This window comes from Mercenaria mercenaria, unplaced genomic scaffold, assembly GCF_021730395.1.
Source record: "Mercenaria mercenaria strain notata unplaced genomic scaffold, MADL_Memer_1 contig_844, whole genome shotgun sequence".
NCBI classification, from domain to species: Eukaryota; Metazoa; Mollusca; class Bivalvia; order Venerida; family Veneridae; genus Mercenaria; species Mercenaria mercenaria.
This window is the reverse complement of record NW_026463752.1, coordinates 1-24,721: the sequence shown is the minus strand read 5'-3', so window position 1 is coordinate 24,721 and position 24,721 is coordinate 1. Positions and strand designations below refer to the sequence as shown.

General features: G+C 33.3%; 2 protein-coding genes across 4 annotated transcripts; both read right to left on the bottom strand.

Moving 5' to 3' along the window:
* Window positions 1–307: 307 nt before the first annotated feature.
* On the bottom strand, window positions 308–16,515 carry LOC123544439 (baculoviral IAP repeat-containing protein 8-like). 2 transcript variants are annotated; one of them, XM_053536227.1, is made up of 9 exons: window positions 16,397–16,515; window positions 12,237–13,003; window positions 11,520–11,671; window positions 6,507–6,549; window positions 5,634–5,762; window positions 5,237–5,451; window positions 2,996–3,161; window positions 2,094–2,198; window positions 308–1,654 (listed from the first exon to the last, which is right to left on the bottom strand). In XM_053536227.1, the coding sequence occupies exons 2-9, from the start codon at window positions 12,571–12,573 to the stop codon at window positions 1,464–1,466; spliced, it is 1,338 nt and encodes a 445-aa protein (XP_053392202.1). In that variant the 5' UTR covers window positions 12,574–13,003; window positions 16,397–16,515; the 3' UTR covers window positions 308–1,463. The 2 variants fall into 2 exon arrangements, with proteins under 2 accessions (XP_053392202.1, XP_053392203.1); XM_053536228.1 differs by having other exon boundaries at window positions 5,276–5,451.
* A 364-nt stretch (window positions 16,516–16,879) lies between these two features.
* Window positions 16,880–23,926, bottom strand: LOC128554893 (E3 ubiquitin-protein ligase XIAP-like). 2 transcript variants are annotated; one of them, XM_053536229.1, is made up of 8 exons: window positions 23,559–23,926; window positions 22,732–22,882; window positions 21,649–21,679; window positions 21,254–21,370; window positions 20,891–21,069; window positions 19,065–19,191; window positions 18,849–18,938; window positions 16,880–18,403 (listed from the first exon to the last, which is right to left on the bottom strand). In XM_053536229.1, the coding sequence occupies exons 2-8, from the start codon at window positions 22,879–22,881 to the stop codon at window positions 18,204–18,206; spliced, it is 894 nt and encodes a 297-aa protein (XP_053392204.1). In that variant the 5' UTR covers window position 22,882; window positions 23,559–23,926; the 3' UTR covers window positions 16,880–18,203. The 2 variants fall into 2 exon arrangements, with proteins under 2 accessions (XP_053392204.1, XP_053392205.1); XM_053536230.1 differs by lacking the exon at window positions 23,559–23,926 and having other exon boundaries at window positions 22,732–23,152.
* Between the last annotated feature and the right edge of the window lie 795 nt (window positions 23,927–24,721).

The window sequence follows — 24,721 nt, the reverse complement described above, 5'->3', positions numbered from 1 at the left end:
TCATAACACAGCTCGAGGTTTACCCAAAATATTTCATCCGGATACGATTACACTTTTCTAAATCTCCAGTTTCAACAATATGTTTTACAAATTGTGATGATACGAAGACATTTAGCAGCAATTGGCAGTATCTGACATTGAAGTTTACGGTTAAATTACCTCTTATTTAAATCTTTTCATAAAAAGTTGTTTCGTTTCGTCATAAGCAGCCAAACATAGATGATCTACTTTCGATTTCAAAATCTACAAGAAAATACAATTTAATGTTTCGCCGATTTGTTTATTTCTCGAAAAATAAGAAACGGACAGGGTAACAAATGGATAATTTGGCTAATAAGTTAAAATGAAGTTTTTATTTGAATTTGTGAACATCATATTTGCTATTTTGTGACAAAAGGGCATAAAATTCGTCACCATAATCATATGCGCAAATGTATTACCAAATCCCGCAGAATCGTTATGCGTGTTTATGCTTAATGAGTTACCGCGTAAGAAAATACGTGGCTTTGTTCGAGTATTGCACAATTACAAATCATAAATTTGACAGATTACATCGTATATTGGTCATAGCAAATAGGATTGACATAACTGAACTTCATTCGATCAATGAACTCTTTGAAATTAGAGACAATCTAATGGAACTACATCAATTCGCTGTGTTGTGAGGTCATTTAATAAGAATGAGAAATCGGGCGATAGCAAGGACTCGTCAAACGCTTGAAAGCGTTTAGCCGACTCAAAAATACTAAACAAACCATTTAAACAAATTCAAAAGGCATGTTTAGCGCAATAGAATGGCTCTCCTTCGAAAACAGAGTTAAACATCATATGGGATACTTATATACAAATGTAAAAATGGCTTAGTTCTTGAATATATATAAGTACGAAATACTGAAATGTTATTATACTATCTTTCATCTAGGACACTCATGCGATTAACAGATACAATGTGGTCTATTTCTTTAAATACATATCGACTGAACATCCCTGGCCAGACTCAATGTTTTCCGTTTAAATCGTTGAACTACTTGATGAACAATGCTGTCACTTAAATAGTTTCCTTACCAAAGTATTAAAATAGCTCAGGTACATAAGTTTATACTTTGTATTTAGCATTCATCTAAGTGCATTTACCAAAGTAGATGTATTAAACATGTACAAATATAATATATACATAATATATAAGAATAAAGGATACCATGTGATATTTCTATGCAGTCAGTACATCTTGTAAATTATACAGTTTTCAAGAATAGTGCTCATTTCGCCATTGTTCAGTAAATGTTTGACAAATTACTACTTGGCAATAAATCTATTTAAGCTGCAATTTTGCACAGTTTTCATGAATGTTTCTTATTTTGTCATGATGTGTACTCATGAAAACATATGTTTCACGTAAGTGTGATGTTACTAAAAAGAGAAGATATACAACACTGATCATTCGGGGTGAAGGGATAAGAAATTTACACCAGGAACGTTCTTATCTTCTGTCTGATGTTTCTCCTACAAACTGGACACTCCGTTAGTGGTTCTGCACACTCCATGCACAAACGGTGATGTGTGCAGGGAATGAACAAAGCGTTCACTTTGTTTTTGCCACATGACATGCAGATTATCAAACTTTTCAGACGCAAGTTTTCTTCCAGAGGGGTTTCTGAAATATGAGAAAATCAGTATTAAACATAATCGATTAAATATACACAATGACGTACGTAGACATTAGGGCTGGTGCAATAAATTCCTTGCATATTTTTTTTTGGAACACAGTTTAGATGATAATTAAAGTTTGTTTATACGCAAAACAATAAATTGCTAATCTTTTATTGTAAATATACACTTGTAACTGATATAAATATTTTTATATTAAAATTGACTAATCTAATATACAAAACTATTTCATATGATACAACATAGACTATACTATTTCATCATACATTTGTACTTCCATTAAAATGTGTTTGATAATGCCACTACGGACTCACAGCTTATCTTATCTTGATCCAGAAAAGAATTACTTTTTTAAAGAAAGGAGCAATACCTAAAACTTAACTAGATAAGGTAATTTTAAAAGTATACATAAATAGACAATTTACCACGATTACGCTGTTCTAATTCAATAGCTCTTTGTTGGCTTCTTTTCCTCTCTTTTACAACCTCCACCATGTCAAGAATTTCTTCTAGTATTGGCTTAATATTGCCTGTTGAAATACATAACTCCGTGAATATTGACACGAAAAATTAATTCAACCTGCCAATAAAAGATAATGTTCAAGTACCAGTGATTATTATAGGCACACAGAGATTAATCACTTTTACACATCTCTATTTGGTTTGACAACATGGGTTTATTTCATATATAATCTGGGCCAAGTAGAACACATTTCCAGTAACAAGTATATGCATTAATATTTTGTTTTAATTTGAAATATTTCACTTTAAGGTTTGATATATATAAAAGGAAATAAAATGCTTTTACCTAAATGTCTTTTCAATAGATCTGTAAACTTGTTTGATTCTTATGAAACAATGCTAATATGACAAGATAGAATACATGTGTTTCTAACTGTATTTGAAATAATTTGAGATATGATATCTTTCTTAATGTTTGTCGTATTCTGAAAACGTGTTCATAATTGTTACAAACATTCTTTCCTGGAATGAAGAAGTACTGGTCGATACAATTGATTAATTGAAAACGTTTTTTTTTCAATTTAAGAAAATGGTAAACAATGTTTTAGTGTACTACTTATGTCCCGACAGTTTCGTCTGAAGATTTATCTTGTTCACTTCCAGTCCATCGGATTATAAGTTTAGATTTTAGTCACATTTCAATTCCTCTTTCCATATATTCTGTTACAGTATGTTTATTATTTTATCTGCTGTTGCAGATCGTTACAAGTGCACGTAAATAATAAAACATAAAGGGATATTTCACACGGACATGATTGATGAAAAGCTGAATATACACTGTAATTCAAGATATGCTTAGACTGACCCATGTTCCTCAAATCCTCCACAGCTGCGTTAAAGTCTGCCAGCTCAAATCCCATCTCTAGACAAGAATTTTTATGTTCATCTAGAACAGCTCTGAACTCTGGATCTCTAAGTGTCATCTGAGCTTCGTTGCCGGCAATTTCCCCATGTGTTGTGGTTTCAGTTTCCTAAACAAGATCCGATAAATTATACAAATTGTCTTTAGCATTTACCTGGTACTCGTTAATATTCCGTATATATTTCCGAAAATTAATGTTCGGTATCTGAACCTAAGTAGCAAGATTGCAAATATATCTAAAAATTGACATACTTTCACATTCATAGATATCTATGTGAAAAAAAACCGTTCCGAATCGACTGTTAATCTTGAGTTTAAGAGCTCGAGTCTTTTCAAACTTAACAGGCGGAAAAATTGCAACGACATTGTACTATTTATACGCATTTATATGCTTGAACAAAATATCACCGACAAAAGTTATAAAATGAATAATATTTAAAAAGAAAATAATTAAAACGAGAAGGTCTTGATGACCCTATATCACTCATCTGATAAACTTGGCCCTGGAATCATCAAGATAAACAGTCTGACAGTTTGACCAAGTTTCATGATGATAGGGTCATAAATATGGCCCACTTAGTATTAACAAGCTTTTTCTTCTATTGAGTGGTGACATAGTTTTTGATCCCACATGACCCAGTTTCAAACTTGGCCTAGGAATCATTTAGAAAAATATGCTTACCAATTTCATAAAGATATGGTAATGAATATGGCCTCTAGAGTGTTAGCGAGCTTTTCCTTTGATTTGACGGGGTGACCTAGTTTTTTATCCCAAATAACCCAGTTTTTAACTTGGCCTAGAAATCATCAAGAAAAATTTTCTTACTAACTTTCATGAAGATATGGTAATAAATATGGTCTCTAGAGTGTTAACAAGCTTTTTCTTTGATTTGACCGGGTGGTCTAGATTTTGACTTTATATAACCCAGTTTTAAATTTGGCATATGAATCATTCTGACCAAGTTTCATGAAGATGTGGCCTCCATGGTGTTTTCCTTTGATCTGGCCTGGTGATCTATTTCTTGACCCCATATAACCCAGCTTCTTACTTAGCCTAGACATTACCATGATAAACATTCTGCGCAATTTAGTATTAAAACAAAGCATAAATGAAACCTCTATATGGCTGAAAGTGCAAAAATAGAAAATTTAATTTTACCCCTTATATGGGCAGAAACCCTAGAACCCATGATGGAATCTATCCGGTTATCGAAAGGAAACGATATCTTAATTTGATTTAAGTTGTGTGTAAGTGTGATAAAAATCGAATGTTAAAATTAATGTCACTTCTACCGTGTTAACAAGGTTAAAATATAACACATTTTGGCACTTTCAGGGGTCAATCAGGAGCCGTTACTCCGGAACCTATAAGTGGATATGACGGATTTATTACCGAATCCAAGATCTATTGTTGCTAAAGATATTTTGCAAGTTTGTTTCAAATGAAACCATAAATGAAGACTTTATATTGCTGCAAAAGTCAAAATAGCAAATTCTGGCCCTTCAAGGGGCCATGACTCTGGAACCAATAATGGGATCTAGCCAGTTTGCAACAGGAACCAAGATAGTATGCCAGTATAACCTGTGTGCAAGTTTGCTAAAATCTGTTGCAAAATGTGGCCTCTGTCGTGTTCACAAGCCAGAACAGCAAATTTTGGCCTTTTTAAGGGCCATAACTGTAGAACCCATGATGGGATCCAGCCAGTTTTCGAACAGAAGCGAGATATCATCCCAGTACAAGTTGTATGCACCTTTAAATAAAATCGATTCTAAAGTGTGGTCTTTGTTGTGTTCGCATAAAAATTGTGGACAGACGACGGACAAGACGATGGACTAAGGGCGATCCAAGGGTACGTGACAGGTGAGCAATTACAATATGATAAACTATATTACATAATATAACGTATAACTAAAAGCAATATGGATGAAATAGCACTAAAATATTCTAAACATTATTCCAGCTTTCATATTATGTACATATGTATGTTACCTGCATATAAGTCTACGCTACGATGCCATTGTTTGACTACATGGGATATTTTAGCATGTAGTATAAATATTTTCAGGATACAATTATCGCGTAAAGTAACGTAAACGCCTGAAATTATTGGCATAGATAAGTTAGTTTAGGGGTTTATATTTACGAACAATACATGGATGTACATGGAGTATTTCTATATTTACCTTGTTGTGCATAAAACGAACGTTAATGTATTTGCTAACCTCCTCATTAAATTCTGCTGAAGCTTGAACAAGTGCTATAAACCCTTCGCCTTTCTTCTCTCTGGCATATTGACAAGCCGGAAACCAGCGACAATGTTCTGTCCACGGATCATCTTCTGTGTCCCAGCGCCGTAACCCGCCATCACACATGAAACAGCGCACATGGTCTTCAAATCCTGTTTATGAACATAAAACCAGTTGAGGCAAAAGTTTGTTTTATATTTGTTTATTTTTTCGGCTTTTATCGCTGTTCGTTACAAAAGTATTTCAATGGAACGAGAAGCTGTACGAACAACCTGACAGTTTTACGTCATGAAATACCTAAACTATTTTTAAATTCTTAAAAAAACAAAATTACCCGTATAGTAAAGTCCAGCCTTGGCTAAAGCTTCGGGTCTTTGGGTTAGATACTGTGACCATCCACTAAAGGATGAAAGACGGGCCTCATAGCACTTGTACTCAGGATGTCGACACTGTGCATTTGACTCTGAATATAAGATAAGTAGTACCGTTTATAACATTCTAACATGGGCTACTTTGCTTCTCGACCATAGCCTGGTGTGATATTTACAAATATAGCTATTAGTTAATCAAAACTGTGAAAACCACCAGTTAATCATACTTCCACGTGTTTTCTTAACGATAAAAAATTTCCCGCTTATTTCATTTCTAAGATTTCATGCGAACATTTTTCGTACTTTATATTCATAATAAGGCATTAAAAATTTTTTTGTTTCCGGTATCCCGACCTACCCTAAATTTTTGGCCCGACCCTAAATGTTTTTATGGCCTTGGAGAACATTATTTTCAACTTTTTGACAAAAAGTTGCAAAACTGCACTTTTTATGCTTTAAACATGGTCAGTGATGTTATAAATCAAGTTACTGATGCTCTAGAGGCATAACCCCCCTATTTGTATTCATTTTTTGACACAAAAATAATTTCCGAAAAGTCTCCCTTAATAAAAAAAAAATCCCAAAAAAAAGTTTTTCCGACCTACCTACCCTAATTTTTTGGAGCATGTTACCGGAAACAAAGAATTTTTTTTAAGCCTAATGAATGAAAACTGTACATTTTTGTTTCCTTGAGTATATCACTAGTATTTCCACTCTTAGCGTGATAAATTAAATGAATGGTTTTGTTTCATACTTTTGAGAAAAATCAAGAAAAAAGTAAAGCGTATCAAACAATGCATTTTCATAATTACTTGACCTAAATGTTAATAACTTACGTTGTTGTCTAATACCTTCTGCTTGCTCTGTCTGACACTTTCTCTGAAGACAATTAATATATTTGAAAGCAATTCCAATATTGACAGAAAGTTCTCATACACCCGTCATCTTTAGAACAAGGTTTTTACATCTTATGTAAAAAGAAGGACATTTATTGTATACATACTAATGAAATACTGAAATGTATTGATGATATATAATTCATATTTTCATTTTATTTATATTTCACTGCAGTGAAACATATTTTTCTATATTTACACTGCAGTGAAACATACTTTTTTATATTTTCGCTGTTTTTTTTTCAAGAACTACTTTAGTATTCTTGGGCAGTTACTTGGGAAAATCTACCTTTTGAAGTGAAAGAATGTAAACTATGGATAGTAAAGCAAGCTATTTTAGGTCAAAATATGGAATTTACAATGATCGCAGCCTGCGTATTGTACATTCTAACCGGTATTTGTATGAGTACACGGCATTTAACCTTCCGCGAAGGGACATTCCTCGGGAGAATGTTTTGAAACGCCGGAAAAGAAAACCACAACATGGCCTAACTAAACTAAAGGAACCAGCGTGGGAGCCATCTGGTCTAGTCGCGTAATGGCTGCCAGGTATTTGAACACTAATTTTTCACTTGGCATGGCAACAGAGGTCTAAATTGAAGCTAGTTTCTGTTTAAATTTCATTGTGGGTGTATTTTTGACATTTTGGTAGGAAAAATGGGAGAGCAGGTTGTATTTGGTGAAGTCAAGCTCAATTTTAGTATGAGTAGTACTTCCAGGTCACAGCAGTGTGATTTTGATGTCAGTTAAGGGGACGCATATTGCTACATTCACAGTTCATACAGCAATGCGGAAGGGGTGCATATTCAAGAAATCGATGGTGGGAAAATAAAAAACATATTCCTAAACTGATATAATACTGATGGACACCTGTAATATTCAGTATTTTGTGCATAAGGATGTGGTACTATGAATGTAATAGGAAAACAGAGGTGTTTGTGAAAGTACATTCAACACAAAATATTAAGCTTTTGTATAAGGAAAAAACAGGTTTTTTACAATAACAGTGTTCCAAATAATGTTGAAGGGATGAGATTTTCTTTCTAACACACCAGGTTTGCTTAAACATGTAAAAATTTAACGCCACGTCAGTTCATCTCGGGATGGACGCCATATTTCTCATTGATAAAAAATGTAAACAAAAAAATCAGAGTGGGATTAGCATTGCAAGGGCATAGCATGACATTCTACACAATGAATACCTTAGAACAGATATCTAAGATGCTACACAGGTCAGGCGGGTTAAATGCATAATGCCGATCACTTGAAATTCATCTTGAAAAGGTGGTTAATTTTAGTTTGTTTACATGGTTTTTAATTTTCCCACGACTTCTCGGCGATTCACTGCAAATGTATTACTGCGCCGGACGAAAGGTAACTCTAATAAACAACGGGAGACAACTTAGGTGTCAGCACGTGTACGCTTTTTAAAAAAAACATGTCGATGATTATAATTTCTTATCAAATAATGAATCCTATTCAGATATTCGTCTTTAATATTAGAAAATTATTAATTTCTGTGGACATTTGTCAAAAATTATTACCTACAGTGGACTACTTTGCGCATCAAACTGGTTTCCGCTTCAGTTGTGAGGCACTTCCGTTATACTTTTGACAACAATAACAAAACACAAAATGAATCGATAAAGTCTCTTATAAACCGACTGCTACTTAAATTAGTGTAAGTAAAGTTGTTGTTACAACATTATACATGTTCGTTACGTTATGAGATAAAGTTTATCTTGAACTGCATAATCCATTAATGATATTGCATTTACAACTTATTTGACCCCATTTTTTTACGTGAATGACAGCATTCTCGTGCAACTCGTGCAAACAGAGTTATGAAAAGTATGGTGGAGAATTCAAGGACAAATTATAAATGACATTAAAATGAGGATAACTGTATATTCGTCCAGTTTTGATCATTGACATTCTGCTGTGTATTAGTAACTTTTGTGAACAAGATTAGAATGTTGCTTTTGCACATATACACATTGATCGGACCTCTCAACAAAATTTCATACCTTATTTTAGGGATTTTTAAGACAGTACATTTTCAAAAGTTTGTTGAATGTGTTTTGATATTTAAGTGCATTGCAATTCATGAATACCAAGTTAAAAATTAATAATGGCAACATTTCTAGGCCTTTATTGTAAGCCACTAGACTTCTGTAATGATAAATGTTTAATGTATTAAGGGGAATATACTCTTTTAGTTTTGTAATGTGGCATTCCTTGACCACCGTATCTTTTCTTATGCACTACTTTGTAAACAAACTAAATAATGTGTTTTAGCTCACATATGCCAAATGAAAAGCAAGACAGTGAACTTATTTCACATTCTTTCTTTAAATTAGAATCTGTAGGACATTGATAAATGTTTGGACAAAGTGAAGCACTATTATTTTCGCACCAAAAAGTCTTAATTGTTGACTTTGAATGTACACAAGAAGTCTTATGTAATTCAACAATAACTTTCTTGTTTCAGTTTTTCTCATTTTTATTTTAGTGAGCAATCCTTTGTGTACTTATAACAGTTGAAACAGTATTCATTTCATTTACCAAAACCTTGTACTTTTTTGCAGGTAAATTTTATAATACCCCACCCACTTTTTTCTAATTTCAAAGTATGCGTCCCCTTAACAGTAAGCAAATGTGACCAGAAAAATCTCTCTTAGAAGATACATGACCCCTACTTATCTCTTTATTTTATATCAGTTTTATCATAACTCTTTAAAATGAGGTAAGGATTTGTTCTCTGAAATGGGTCTAGTTATGTTTGGTAGCTCTTTAAAAAAGGTCAGTTTTATATAGAATATATAGGGAAAACTATTTAGCTTATTGTGACTTATAAGAAAATGTGGGCAAAAATTGAGATTTGTCCAGATATTGATATAAATGAACTAGTTTGGTCAGATTTTGGTAAAAAATGAGCATTTCTTTGATATTTTGCTGCAAAAATTGATAAAAACCCAAAAAATCATTTTCACTGTGTTGGGGGTATTTTTTTTTTAAATGCACATTTACACTCTAAATGTTGCCCATCTATACCTTTCAGAGGGGACATTTGGTATATTTCAAAGTGTTAATGTGTAATTTGCTTGCAAATTATGGTGAAAATCTATGAAATAGGGCAAAAACCAGCTCTGGCTAGAAGAACTGGTTAAAAATTATGTGGCGACATCAATTTTGAAGGAAAATTGGCGCAGGGACCCGCGTTACTGAAAATGCCATAAAACCTGGAAAACTGATTTAATCAAGCTGAAACTTAGTATTTTTCATGCAGATATGTTACTGGTACTACACAAATGAAATTGAGACTATTACAGAAAAAAAGTTTTTCTTATAGGCCTAACTAAACTAAAGGAACCTGGGTGGGAGCCATCTGGTCTAGTCGCGTAATGGCTGCCAGGTATTTGAACACTAATTTTTCACTTGGCATGACAACAGAGATCTAATTTGAAGCTAGTTTCTATTTAAATTGGGTGTATTTTTGACATTTTGGTAGGAAAAATGGGAGAGCAGGTTGTATTTGGTGAAGTCAAGCTCAATTTTAGTATGAGTAGTACTTCCAGGTCACAGCAGTGTGATTTTGATGTCAGTTTACAGTAAGCAAATGTGACCAGAAAAATCTCTCTTAGAAGATACATGACCCCTACTTTTCTCTTCAATTTATATCAGTTTTATCATAACTCTTTAAAATGAGGTAAGGATTTGTTCTCTGAAATTGGTCTAGTTATGTTTGGTAGCTCTTTAAAAAAGGTCAGTTTTATATAGAATATATAGGGAAAACTATTTAGCTTATTGTGACCCCAAAAGTTAAAATTAGTGGTAACTGCGTGTTGTACGCAACTCGTACAACTATACATTCATATTTAATGTATTTGCCGATGCCGTAAAGGTAACGTTTTTCGTTTATTTCTAAAATAAGACTAAACTTCGGGTATACGGAGAATGCATTTTTATTGTTGTCGCTCGTTCTAAATGTAAACAAACGACGTTTTAAATCATTTGTGTATATATTAAACAGAAAATTCAAGCTTTTTTGCATGAACATAATTCTTATTTTCATCTCGAAGTTTGAATAAATACACATTACACTCGTGGCTACGCCACTCGTGAAATATTTTATTTTCATACCTCTCGATGAGAAGCAAACCATATTCATGCAACAAACTTGAAAATTGCCTTTAACAATATATATGAGCCGTGCCATGAGAAAACCAACATAGTGGCTTTGCGACCAGCATGGATCCAGACTAGCCTGCGCATCCGCGCAGTCTGATCAAGATCCATGCCGTTCGCTTTCAAAGCCTATTGCAATTAGATAAACCCTTAGCGAAAAGCATGGATCCTGACCAGACTGCGCGCATGCGCAGGCGGTTCGGGGAGATACTCTACGGCTGTCACATGTCATGACACGGCAGAAAAGACTATGGGTGTGATAGTTTTTGAAATCTGTAAGAATCGAAGCTCAGAATCAACAAAGCTAAATAATATAAGACGACGAGGAAAAATGCAAGAGAAGGATTCGCCCCGCAATTGCCCGAGAAAATACAGAGAGAAATATGTTGGATACAGGCATATTCGATTAACTTAGCCTAGTCCTTTGCGGATAGACAGATTGGATTTACATGCCAGGTACATAGTATCGAAAGCACGAAATTCTCATTCCCGAAATAAGCCAGAAAAGTCCTCTTTGTTGGATGAGAGACGCTCATGAGCATCTGATAAATATACTGAGCCTGAACCATAATTCGAACCCCGAACCTCTGGATTGACAGCGTGTTACCACTAGATACAAGGCCACCCGACGCTGTTTGACATTATAAGTATAAATGAAGCATCTCTTCACTGAGGTCTGTATCTTTATAAGAAAACCGATGTATAAGATCTTCATAAATAAGTTTGGGTGTCGGATTTTAAGATGTTAAATGTAAAATATTCAACCTTTATTGCAGACAATCTTGCAGTTCCAAGATGTTCAAGAAGGTACAGACAATTTCCCGAATACCGTACATGTTCTAGTAGAGGATCGTCCCCTCCCGAGAAATCTTTGAGACCTATACCGCACTGGAAACAACGTACAAGGTCGCTTTGGTCTAAAATAGAAAAGGAAGTTTCAAGCTTAAACCTCATCTATCAAAAAGTATAGCAGGTATTAGGTCGCATTCCTTTGACTACTCAAAACTGTATTCAAAATTAAAGAGTAGAATTCATATTGTTGTCAAAGTATAAAATACACTGTTCTACCCTAGTTCCTAGCCCCAACGAGATTGTCCGTAGTGAATAGGATCCAAGAACTGGTTTCCATTGCCGTTGATTTATCATGTGACAGTCCTGTCTGCATCTGGTTTAACTTTAAACAGTCTGCACACGTTCGAAACATGTCTGAAATCTACCCTTTTTTTATTGAATTGACCTAGAGTGTGCGATCTTAAGTATTACAAGTATTATGTCGTTATAGTTAAGATTTAGTCATAACTATGTATCAAAAAAAAAAAAAAAAAAAAAAAAAAAAAAAAACAGAGATAGTTTTGAATTTAATTTAATGTGAACAGAAATTCAAGATATATTAATATGTAAAGCGCTTTTCTCATTTTAAATTTAATTTGCTTTAATATCATGTTATTTTTCAAATAGAAGCTCGAAAAATGTTGCACCTACTAGTGAAGAAAAAGCCAGCTTCAGAAAGACACACAGGACTTGGATTTGGACGACTCCATCTTGCGTAGGATCCAAGTCGTTCACTGTAATCTGTATAGCCAGGATGTTTCGCCGGCGGCGGCTGTCTTCGTGTAGCTGTCGATGTTTCTGCTGAACGTGTATATGTTAACTGCTGTTGTTCATTTAAAATACCGTTTCTGACAAATCGGTGACCATTCACCCCGGACATTGATAGAAACGTTGCTCCGTTTGAGAAGGCAATTTCACTTAAACCTCCGCTTGCTTGATCAGTAGATACCTGTTGTGGGAAATCAGTTCTAGCACAATAATTTGCCATGTCTGAACATTTGAAAATGTCTATTATTATTGCACGTTGCACTCAAATTGTTGGCCAGGAGTCAGTTCATATGACAATGTTTCGTGTACACATAGATAGTAAACACAACCTGACCAGTTAGCATCCGCCTCGATCCAATGTTCGTTTATTCAACATGGGATGGGATCCATCACTGTTGCTGGTATACTGGTGGTGTGCATACGCTTCACGAATATCACGAGCAATGTGATGTTTGATTTTCTTGATAACATTCCATTCAATACGGCAAAGGTTTTTACAGTCATAAATACTTTTCTTGCTTAAGTTTATTCTTTTATAATGATCTATTAAGTCAGCTTTAGAAATATACTTTGAAAAATGGAACAGTATCTGTGTCACCATGTTGAAGCTCAAATGGCATGCCTCTTTTGGGATGGAATCCTGGTTTTATCTGAAACCAAAACAAAACACTGAAACAAATGAAATTTGTTAACAATGGATTCCAGAAAATTAGACATTTTCAGAAAACTATTATTTCTACAATGCTAAATATAGTGTTTTATGTCAAGTACTTACTAATATCATGTTTTTATATATCTAAATAAATTCAGTATGCGCTGGACCATTCAGTTTGAAAGTCTAACATAAAAATGGATCGGTTTTAAATACAATATAACATATTTGAAGTTTTAAATCAGTCAATCACACCTAACCTGAGGTAGAGTGTATGCTGTCTTGATGTAACAGATACCTGGATATCTATTAATTCATATCAGACATTTAAGTTAAAGTACAATCAGGAATCAAACAGACCGAAAGCCGAAATTTCGTAACATTTTGTATCTTCGTTTCATAAATTTACATTAAACATTATAGAAGTAATTTTACATCCTTATTAGTTGCATGCTATTTTTACACATTATTGATATAATTGATTTGTTGTTCATGAAAACGTTACGCATCAGTCATATTTTCCGCATGATTCAGTGCATGAAAAGTTAGCTCTGTTTCGTAAATGTCTGAGATATATGTATCTTCTATATCAAGATCGAAAAAGAGTAAAAGTCATTGATATAATTGTTTAGATTTATTTTCACTTGGGACACCCTAGCTTAAAACGATAGGAAACAAATTATCATATTGCATATATGGCATTAATGAAATTTGTTATTAAACTTATTCACACTGCATTTTTGGAATAATATAATTACAAACAGCTACATTATGTTTATGTCTTTCATGAAGCTAAAATTACCTACACGCTTACCTTTGCAAAACCCGCATACTAGATCCTGCGTAATTAGAAATGTCGTGTCAGTAAGTTCAAATTAATATAATTATGTAACGGCTAGTAATGAATGCTATTTTTCATGATTTCTAAGGAAGAAAATATCTGTAAAGTTTCGTATTTGTAAATAAAATGCCACGACTATCACCAATAAAACTGTTCGGATCGATTTTTTCTACAATTTTTTTTCTACAAGAAAGTTCTGAAGAATTCAATTAAACTCTGATTTTTCAAAACATTAGAATATACCTAGAAAATTCAGCAAATAAACAAGATTTGTGTCCTTGATTTTTTGCAAGTTGGACCTCACACAATAGTTTGTAAACGAAGTCTATTTGAAAATCATAACTTTCATAACATATTAGCGAATAGAAATTTTTCTACAATGTAGATTGTGTTGAAACTTCTCACAGTTGTAAAAAAAAAAAACATGGCCTATAATTTGGTGAAAAAAAATGTATAGGTCCGTGTGCTTATTTTTAAGATATTTGACCATGATTAAAATGTTCCGACCAGTTCACGCTAATTTTAATACATTAGTTTGAATAGTTTAACATGTCATATATTTTAAAGTCATATAGCAACAGTGCCATTGTAATAAATGTACTTACAGTTTTCGATTTATCCGAAAATGATTTTCATTTCCGTACGCCGAATTCAGGATTTATTCTACGTTTTCCGTAAAAATGACGTTACGCTATCACTTCCGGATTATCAAACGTACAGAACTACCTTAAGACATAACCTGACACACATGAGGTTACCCACACAGATGAACAATAATGTTTTATCGGACAATTTAACGAACTATGATGATTCATCTATTTATTTTGTTTGGTTCAACGTCGCATCGACACAATTATAAGTCAGATGGCGACTTTATAGCTTAGATGGTGGAGGAAAACCCCAGATGCCCCTCCCTGCAGTATTTTATTACGAGCGGGCACTTTGGTAGAACCACCGACCTTCCGTAAGCCAGCTGGATAGCTTCCCCACATGAAGAATTTAACGCCCAGAGTGAGGCTAGAACCCATGTCGATGAGGGATAAGTGATCTTAAATCAGCGATTACTCGGCCCCGGTGGCCCCGGACTATGATGAAGATGTATCTGTCATGTTTTTCCCAAAGATAACACAATTTTTACAGAAAAACATATATAAATATGGTCCTTTAACTTTAATGTCTTTTTATTCATAAGAAAATTACAAGAGAACAAAATCTTAGATTATGCTGCATTCTACGCCGGGCTGTGTGCGTAGATTTAGTTTAAGAACAATCATGTATATTATCCTTTAGAATAATTAGATTAACCATATTCTTGATTAAGGATTTTAGAATTTAACAACAGTGCTAAAGAATGCAAATATGAATAAAAGAGTTAGCAGTTAATAAATTAAAATTTAATATGAAATAGAAGCAAAACGGAATTACCTGCAGAAACATGATGAAAATTAATCTCTTTAACACTGATTTGAATTTCAAATTTACCACACAAACTGTTTATGATAAATTGATTGGCTAATTTTGAGAGTAAAGCACAGGAGGTAGACCGTTGCACTGCGCATGTCTCCTTTTTTTAAAGATAATCCTAAATAGAGTGTAGTTATGTTTATAGTCTACACGTATCTTCATTCGGTGTATTAGAACTGATATGATCTGTCGGTGTGATTTGAGAAGCATGTTAAGAAGCAGAGTAACCTTGTATAACTGAATCAAAATTCAGTTAACAATACAAAAAATGTTCTTCCACAGAAACGATATGTTAACTATGACTGATATAAAATTAGCAAAATCACATCGCAGCATCATCATTTCATTTTACGATGCAAGCAAATTTAAAACGAATCTCAGTTTCGCTTACCTGCTGATTAAACCTGATATCTCACTTAATCAGAAGGAAAATTTTCGTATTCATTTAATGTTTTCAACGATATTAAAATGTGTCATTAAAGCAAGTGGTTTCCTTACAGAAACATAAAATAAATACTCTAAATGTTTAACTGTTAAATAGCTCATTCTAGCATAAAAGATTAGTCACTAAATATTTAACTTCCTTATAGCAAATTAATGTCAAGTGCGCGTTAATTAATACTTTTTTTGGTTAGTCCCGTGATGTAAGCGTCCTTGTGATACATGCCAAGTGCAGTATTGCTTAAAATATATTTAAATATTCTTACATGGTCGGTATTTCATTATATACACAATGTGTCAGCAATATTGAATCGAATATGCTATAAATACATTCTAAACGGTACTTGATAAATTCAACAAACGGAAATAATGTTTAAGAATTAAATCTTTATAAAGATAGAAACAAAGCAAAATTGTATCATACTCTGTTTCATTGAGTCTTTTCATTGTGAAACACTCCTAATGCCCACACCCAGCACAAGCTGAAGCGGAACACTTTTAAATAGACATTTATTTGACAATATAACAATACTGCGTCAAATTAAGGGAAACAGTCTACTGCCTCCACACTGCATTTGAAATTGGCGAGATAGTAAAAGCAATATTAGAAGTCGTGTTATGGATAATAAATTTACAAAAGTATACCAAACTATACATAATGATCCATCAAATCGTTAACGACACACTTTCCAGAAATTACATTCACAGCGTATGCTCATGCACGAATACTGAACTCAAGGATTTTGCCGCATTTCAGAAAATTTCCAATGTGTTTTCTTATTTTCATCCGTATTTGTGGTTTGGTGTAAACGAGTGTTTCACATGAAACGACAATTGATATCGATGGGGAAATATTCAGTATGAATATATATCATATAAATTCTCCAATGGGATCAAAAGAAATATAAATACTATTGAATGATAGATGTATCTGTTGCTGAATGCACCTTTTTACAAGTCTCCGCATAGTGTTATCTATTTACGTCATTATTTTCTTCAAGAAAGGCTTAGCATACAGTAACATCTACCAAAGTAAACAGTCACTTTTCTGTTGAAACAGTTGTGGAAGACTGATAATATTCTCATTATTGCTACCGTAAATAATGTCATTGATAGAAACAACATAATGGAAATTTCCATATAATATTTTATTTCTAGAATAATCATGAATATTATATACAACAGTTAATAATGAAATCATACGTTTCTTTCCAAGATTTGTGACCTTTAGTGCGGTAAAAATATACATGCATCTGTCCGAAAGAAATCACTTCCCTAAATTATCTTTACACAACCAGTTTTATACCAGGCTAACTCTATACTTGGTGTGCTAACATATACGTAATAGCATGAACATGTAAACTTGAAAACAATATTGACATCAATGCTTATTGAAATATCTGTTGAAATACACGCCGCCACTACCTGATCCGGCAAGTCTGCTGGAAATAGACCAAATATCCTCAACGAAGTTATAATACAACTGGAGATGATAAATTACAATAATATTTATTTTAAGTTTGCAAAACTTTCAAGTTTGAAAAAATCGTCAAAGGTGTTACATGTAGCTACATGGATTAAATGTCAAACATCAGGAAAAATTCGATGAAATATCAATACTTCCTGATTATCTAGGCAGTTTGTACAAAAGGTGTAAGGATAACAAGAACATAGACGTAGACAATAAAAGCAGTAGAAAAAAGAATGACGGTTGGACAAGAAAGAAAAAGCAAAACAATGATGGAGAGAAAAGGTAGAAAAGTCATAGCGTCCACTTTCCTTAACTTTCGCAAAAGAATGTTTATCTCATGTAAAGCAAAACCATTTCACAATAAAAACTATGGAGATTTTATAACTTATTCATTGATTAACATTAACTTGGTTCCATTCTACGATTCGTAATATAAAGGATCATTTCAGCATCACAATACGAGCCTTTAAGTGCCTTGTGGCTGTAAGAAGTCGACCGGTACTTTGACTACATGTTGCTGTATTTTTAATTATTGGAAAACATTCAATTTTTCGCTTAAGTCGGTGCTAGGGACATAAGGGTTGTTGCACATTGTATTACCTCTTATGAACATATTCAGTCAAAAAAGTGTGTTACTAGTTCGCTTGATTGTGTCCTGTGCTTCCAAAGGATCTGTTTGCATATTGTATTATTTGTAAGCGTGTGTTAGGTAATAATAGACCAATCCTTCCAGATACAAGTGAGTGTATATGTCAACAGATTTCTTTTGATATATCTTTGAAAGCACGCCCACATGATGTAAACGTGACCAAGTTTTTCAAGTTGTATTTTAATCATGCTTCATTTTTCACTAAAGTTATTGACAACCCATTCATCTATACTTCTTATCTACATAACTATGTACACAACAAAATCGTTTACAGCTATCATTCAAATTTGTATAGTTTGTAAAACAACGATTTATGGTTAAAACGTGTTACATTACATCCTTTTTGTCATTGATGTTGGTATTTCCTCTTCTGTATTTCTATTACAAGCCGGACACACTTTCATTGTCCCCGCACATGCGCTGCATGTCCGGTTATGTCTGCAAGGCAGGAAAAGGGTATCTACGTCATTTGTACCGCATAACATGCAGAATACGATGCTTCTCAGACGACGATTTTCTCGCAAAGATGACTCTGAAATATTAAATCAAACTTTACCCCATTTGTGCTGCTAGCTATATACATTAATTATTATTCATGATTTTCAATTAAAAAAGGAAACATTAGTAATCGCTCTTATATAGTTTGTCACGTTTCGTGTAAAAGAATTGTGAGTGATTCATATGTTTCAGATTAAGAAGAAATTAAAAGTAATCATATGGCAAACGCACTGTTGTTGTTTACATTATTACATTCATCTTCATAATTACATATTTGTTACACTATGTAATAAATTGAAATGTTATGAATGAAACAAGATAATGCCGTGCGATTATAGTCATAGCAGATTTTATATTAACATTATTTTCTTTGTTTTAAGTACCAGCAGTTAAGGCTTAGTGTATGTATTCTGTGAAAATTTGTTTTTGAATATTTTTCAAAATTTACTAGCATAAAAGAAATGAATTAAAGTAATCACCATATTCTTGCCTGTCTAAACGGCATTCTCGTTTATCTTTCACTGCACTGACAACCTCGGTGAGTTCGTCAACAGTGGGATGTAAGATTCCTGTATTAAGAAACACACATTTTAATAAAGAAAGATGCTTTTTTAAATTATCATAATACTTCTCTGCCTAGTACATAATACAATTAAAATAAAAAATATATTAGCATCATGTAAGTAAAACTATACCTAGGTTTCTAAGGTGACAAATAGCTTTCCTGAAAACAGAATCCTCATATCCCATCTCTAAAAGCGCCCCTCTCAGTTCCTCCGTATCTGCTCTAATAATGAGCTGTTCTTTCACGGAAACATTATCCTGGTGAATGATATATAAAAAATATGAGAAGTTAAGACATATATCCTGTAGACGCTTAGTCCAGCATGGAGTTTAAAAGGAATTTACTTTGACTAATATTGCAATACTGCTCTGCAGGATTGATATACTTTAACGGCTACTTAAAGTTAGTTCACTTGACAGTAAAATGTAGCTGTTTTCAGTTTATACGAATTTATTCTTGTTTAACGGTGTTGAAAGCTTGAAGCTTATTTGAATATAAATGATATGAGAAGGTGTGGTCGTGACCCCGTTGGGATCGAACCCACGCTCTCCGTACTGAGCAAGTGATAGCTGTAGCTGAGAAAGTAACTATAGTTCGTTTGCAAAATTGCTTAGACTAAAAGTGAGCCATTTTGGACCTCAATAATATGTCCTTACTAATTTCATTCAAGGACAAAAATAACTACACCTTCTTGTTCCATCAGTGACAAACAAATTTGTTAAATATTAATGATTTATATCCCTATGATAACAAACATGTCTGATATATACATGTGTATTAGTTTTTAAGAAACTATACACCATTAATGTCTTTTAAAAAGAAGTTGATCTTAAACCTGATATATATATATAGAAAGTAGAGATATATGGTAAAGGAAAAAATAAATGGAGCTTTTGAATGATTATGAGATATTTAAGCAATACAGCTAAGATATTTTGCATTAAAATATATTAATGAAGGCAATTCTGTAATCGGTTACTTACAAAAACCTAAATTACTTTGTGATATCCTCTTAAATATTTTTTTTTGTTAAGTTTTAGAATAAGTTTTCTGCAGTTAATTACATTAACAGTGCAAATGTAACAAAGCTACGTTGAAAACTAGAAGGTGATTTTTTTTTGTCACAAAAACATATGTCTCCTCCTATGTATTCTATTTTTAGCTCTGGCGACCTTTTTGTGCAGCGAAGCGGAACGTGCCAGCGATATTCACAACTAGGGTTGGTACTGATTACTCCTGTGAAGTTTCGTCGAAATCAAGCCAGCAGTTTGACCGGTGAAAGCGGACAAGCTTAATGCGGACGGATGGACGGACAGACAGAGGGACGGAGGGACGTTCCTACATATGGGTATATTTATGTGGCTACTCTTTTGTTCTCTCTATTGTTCTTTTAGCCACATAAAAGAAAAATAGCCACATTAAAGCTTACGGAATGAATGACATAAAAGAAAAGTACAGTAAACTATTGTTCCTTTAGCTACCCAAGTATGCAAATGTGGGCTGGGACAGATAGACGGCGAAGGCAAAAGCAATATAAAACCTATGGGAGAGACATAAATATTGCTTTTCAGCTTTAATATATAAACATGACCCATGTGCAGGTACTTTGATAAATATATAGTGAATTTCTAGCAGTGTTGTAATTTGACTCCCTGTTTTTCGTATTACAAAAATATTGTACAATTTATTTGGCCTGTCAAAATATGTTCCCGGCTTTCACGCCTTAATAGGATTAACATGAAAGCCGGAAGCATGTTTTGACAGGTCAATAAAATAGTACAATAACATAGAACCATTGGAAGAAACATAGGAGTGAAAGACTGTGTCTTTGGCACCTATTGCGACATTCAGTTTGTAGACAAATTCTTATGTTTTACATACATTGATACATTGATTGCTATTATAGGCTACAATTGTAAGACGTTTGTTTGTCGTATATGAGCTGTAAAGTGTTACCACATTTCCTAAATCCAAAACAGGTGCTTGCGTCTGGTCTATGAATTCATCTCCTTTCTGTTCCCGAGCGAACAGACATAACGGGAACAAACGGCAGTGTTCTGTCCAAGGATCGTCAGTGATGTTCCAACGACGCAGTTTACCACCACAAACAAAGCAGCATACACAATCATCAAAACCTTTATATAACAAACTTAGGATTAAAATCAGTGCCTTCTACAAAAAGTGAAAACTGATCTGAATTAAAAGAACTCCACGTTCATAACTTCGCAATAATTGAATTTAGATTTCAATAACATTTATGGAAATAAATACAGATACATGTAACATAATATGTAAATTACTAAATAAATTACTGAATACCTGTAAAGAAGAAGCCAGCTTCAGCTAATTGACTTGGGGTCTGTTTAATCTGTACAGGCCACTTTTCAAAGGATGAAACTCTTTCTTCAATACTCTGGAAATCTGGATACTTGAGATCTACAATATTGTTTTATCCGTTATTGTCGGGATGACTGAATCGATCTGATGCATCGCATTTACTTATAGGATTTGTTATTCATGTATACACTTAATGTTTATGTAATTAACAAAGCAGAAACATAATATGTTGAGGCTCGGAACTAATTCCAAGCGTTTATTAATATATAATACGCAATAGGACTTTCAAATGCATTTTATACATGTTATATGTGGAAAATGTGATTAAATTATAAGTCATATTTGTTAAAATTGATCTTTTGTTACGTTTTACTTACATTCTGCATGTACATATCTCCGTGCATTTCGCTGCAATGACAAATTAAATGAATCTATAACATTTAAAATATTTTATATCTCTTTTTAAATATTTATCTGAATTCCGTTTGATTTTTTTTCCTACCTTTATTTACGTAATAGTAATTATAATGTAAAACACATACCTAAGTTATTCAAATATAAGACGTATAGCTGTATTGTGATGTCAAGAAGATATATACAATAAATTGAATCAAACTGTAATAATGGTTTTCTAATAAATTTCATTGCCAGTGTTTACTCATGATTCATAGCATTGTGCATATGTTAAATTATGTCCATCAAATCGTGTTGCATGTTCTAGAGCAAAAGGATCACTTTATCCAACTTCAGAAATCACTATTTGGTAACGCTCATAGTGAAAATAACAATGATAATTATAATGATAAAAATGGTACAATATTTTCGTATGTGATTTTTAACTTAATGCACATGTTAACATATTGACGAGTCATGAATTAAACAACCTCATTTTATCTTTCAAAGATAAACTGATATGTTTTATGTTTAATCCTAAATAACTACCGGGTATCAAGTCGGCTATTATTATGATTGCTTTGTTGTATGCTTCCAAAGGGTCCACTTATATATCTTATTTACCATCACATCAGCATGTGGCGGCCTTGAAATTATCTCCTTGCTAGTCATTTTATTTCATCTATTTGTTTTTTTTATATCATATGACCCACTTTACCTACTCTATCAGGCTCAGGTGCTATTGGACATTAGAGATGTTGTATTTCTCGTGCGCTAGATGAAATCTGTGCATTATCGAGTGATATTGGACATTCAAATAAATTCATGAGTTGCTTTGAAAATCAGTAGTACTATTTATAGTTTGTCATGCCTTTTTGTAGTGCGATATGATATTTTGGAACGTTTTAGGTCTTCCGAACTTTGCATAGATTATACATGGAAGTATGTTATGTGCGATTTCTATGGAGCCATACTAATAGATTGAAAAAATATGAGACGAAAAGTACACGTAATTATATATCATACCCTAGTATTTTCATTTAATGAACATAAAATGTATACAATACCAATGTGCCGGTATGCGGCCTTGCATTATCAAACATATGTTTCGTTGTAGAACCCAATTTAAATGTCTCCCTGTTACAGATCCGTTCATCATGATCGTCGTGGACTGATTCTTGTGTAGGTAATATATCATCATGGCACCCGTTTGCCATGCTGTCATATTCATAAGATTAAAAATAAGTGGAATGTAAATATTCAAAATATTTCAAGTAATACGTTAAATGTGTTATTCTCAAAACATTACACACGTCTTTCTGCGCATTGTTGAAATACAGATTGCAAGATTTGTTTTTCAATATAGGTTTATGTATCATTTTGTCATTTCTTTAAATGTTTGAATGTTCCATTTTTGTGTCATTCAATGTAGCGAGTAATGCCTTCGTTAATTTGTGCAGATTTACACTCGTGCATATTTCACTAACATATATATTGACTCAAAAACGATAACATAACACTGCATAAAATTTCACAAAATATCTTCGAATAGCTGGTTTTTACAGTTAAACAAGGTTCGGTCAACATGAAGAATTTAATAATTTAACATTTGACCAATATAACATTTTACTGATCGAAAAATACTCATCATTATTGAACATCATTAAAAGCAAATAGTTGTATATTGTATGTTTCAATATGTGGCTGCTGTTACGCAAATATGGATTTCTGCATTCAGCTTTGACTATTTTAACAAATGTAGCCATTGCTTTTTATATCTTGGAAGTTAATTTGTGGTACATATATATCAACCTAGTTCTCTACAATGTTACAGTAAAAGCTACATGTACTCTTTAGATATAATTAAGATCGTATCAAACCAGTAAATACTTACAATAGAATTTCTCCTAATATCAAACAGTTTCCATATTTTATTCAGGGTACAACTTCCATTTCAACACGAAAACAAGCGAAGTGATATTTAAGGTTTATCCTGATAGTTATATACAGATAGCTAGTCACGTGCCAAGGAATTGTTTAATGATTTGTTTTCTGTGTGTATGAGGCAACCTGCCAGCTTGTTTGGGATTCAAATTACAGTTGAGCAATGACGCATTTACACGTCGGCAGTACAATGTAATGAATTTCATATGTAATATGTATTATATATCGAACAGATTTTGTTAGTTCGCTATACTGGTTTATCATACATGCTTATTATATAATGACGAAATATTCATAGGACATGCTGAGAGGAAGGGTGTGAAATAATAATTTGAAGTGCAAAGCAGGACGGAACTGCAGAACTGGTAAAATGCACAGATACTTGGGTATATAGAAATAGAGATAAGTGGGTATTTTTATGATTTTAAAAAAGTGGATTGATTTTGATCAAATTGTTATTTTTGGAACTGTTATGATGCTGTTCGATGGTTTTCGTTGCATTTGACCGAATTCTAGACCAATGCAGGGTTGTAGCTGGTCCAAACCCCAAGTATCAGTGGTAAAATGTGCCTGCATTGAAGAACACGAAATATTTATAGGACAAATTTGTAATACTGATAGGAAGGATCTGGCATGCTGATATGAAAGACATGTAGTGCCGATAGAAATGTTGATTTGCTGAATCAGGTTTGTTACGGCGCACCAACACAGTACTGGTTATATTGCGCCTAATAGATTCACATCTCGTTTACATAGCAAAATATAACACTTTTATACGTGTCGAAATCACAGCGACAGGAAGAACCTATAGTGCTTATAAAAAGTCATTTAATATCGAATGAAAGGGTCTTTAATGCTAACAGAAATGCTTCAGATTGCGGAGAAAAAGTGTTTGCATTGCTAATTTGAAGGATTTTCAAATTTTATAAATGGGCATCCGAGGCGTCTGTCTTGCATGGCCATGAACAAACACAATTTGATAACATTTTAATGACCTTGTAAGCGCACGTTTTTCATGTTCAGGTCGTATTGGATATTTGCCAATTATCTGTTTAATCTTGTGTTTTCTTTGTCGTATAAGGCAACCTGCCAGCTTAAAATTCATTTTTATCT

What these genes read in the sequence shown, in the direction of transcription:
- LOC123544439 (XM_053536227.1), bottom strand. Translation starts at nt 12,573, where the DNA reads ATGGCAAATTATTGTGCTAGAACTGATTTCCCACAACAGGTATCTACT. An exon ending in AGCTGGCTTTTTCTTCACTA is followed by an intron (nt 11,672 to 12,236) that starts GTAGGTGCAACA and finishes TTTCTATTTTAG; the next exon opens with ACCAAAGCGACCTTGTACGT. An exon ending in AGAAGGTATTAGACAACAAC is followed by an intron (nt 5,763 to 6,506) that starts GTAAGTTATTAA and finishes TCTTATATTCAG; the next exon opens with AGTCAAATGCACAGTGTCGA.
- LOC128554893 (XM_053536229.1), bottom strand. Translation starts at nt 22,881, where the DNA reads ATGGCAAACGGGTGCCATGATGATATATTACCTACACAAGAATCAGTC. An exon ending in GAGATATGTACATGCAGAAT is followed by an intron (nt 21,371 to 21,648) that starts GTAAGTAAAACG and finishes ACAATATTGTAG; the next exon opens with ATCTCAAGTATCCAGATTTC. An exon ending in TTGTCACCTTAGAAACCTAG is followed by an intron (nt 18,939 to 19,064) that starts GTATAGTTTTAC and finishes TTCTTAATACAG; the next exon opens with GAATCTTACATCCCACTGTT.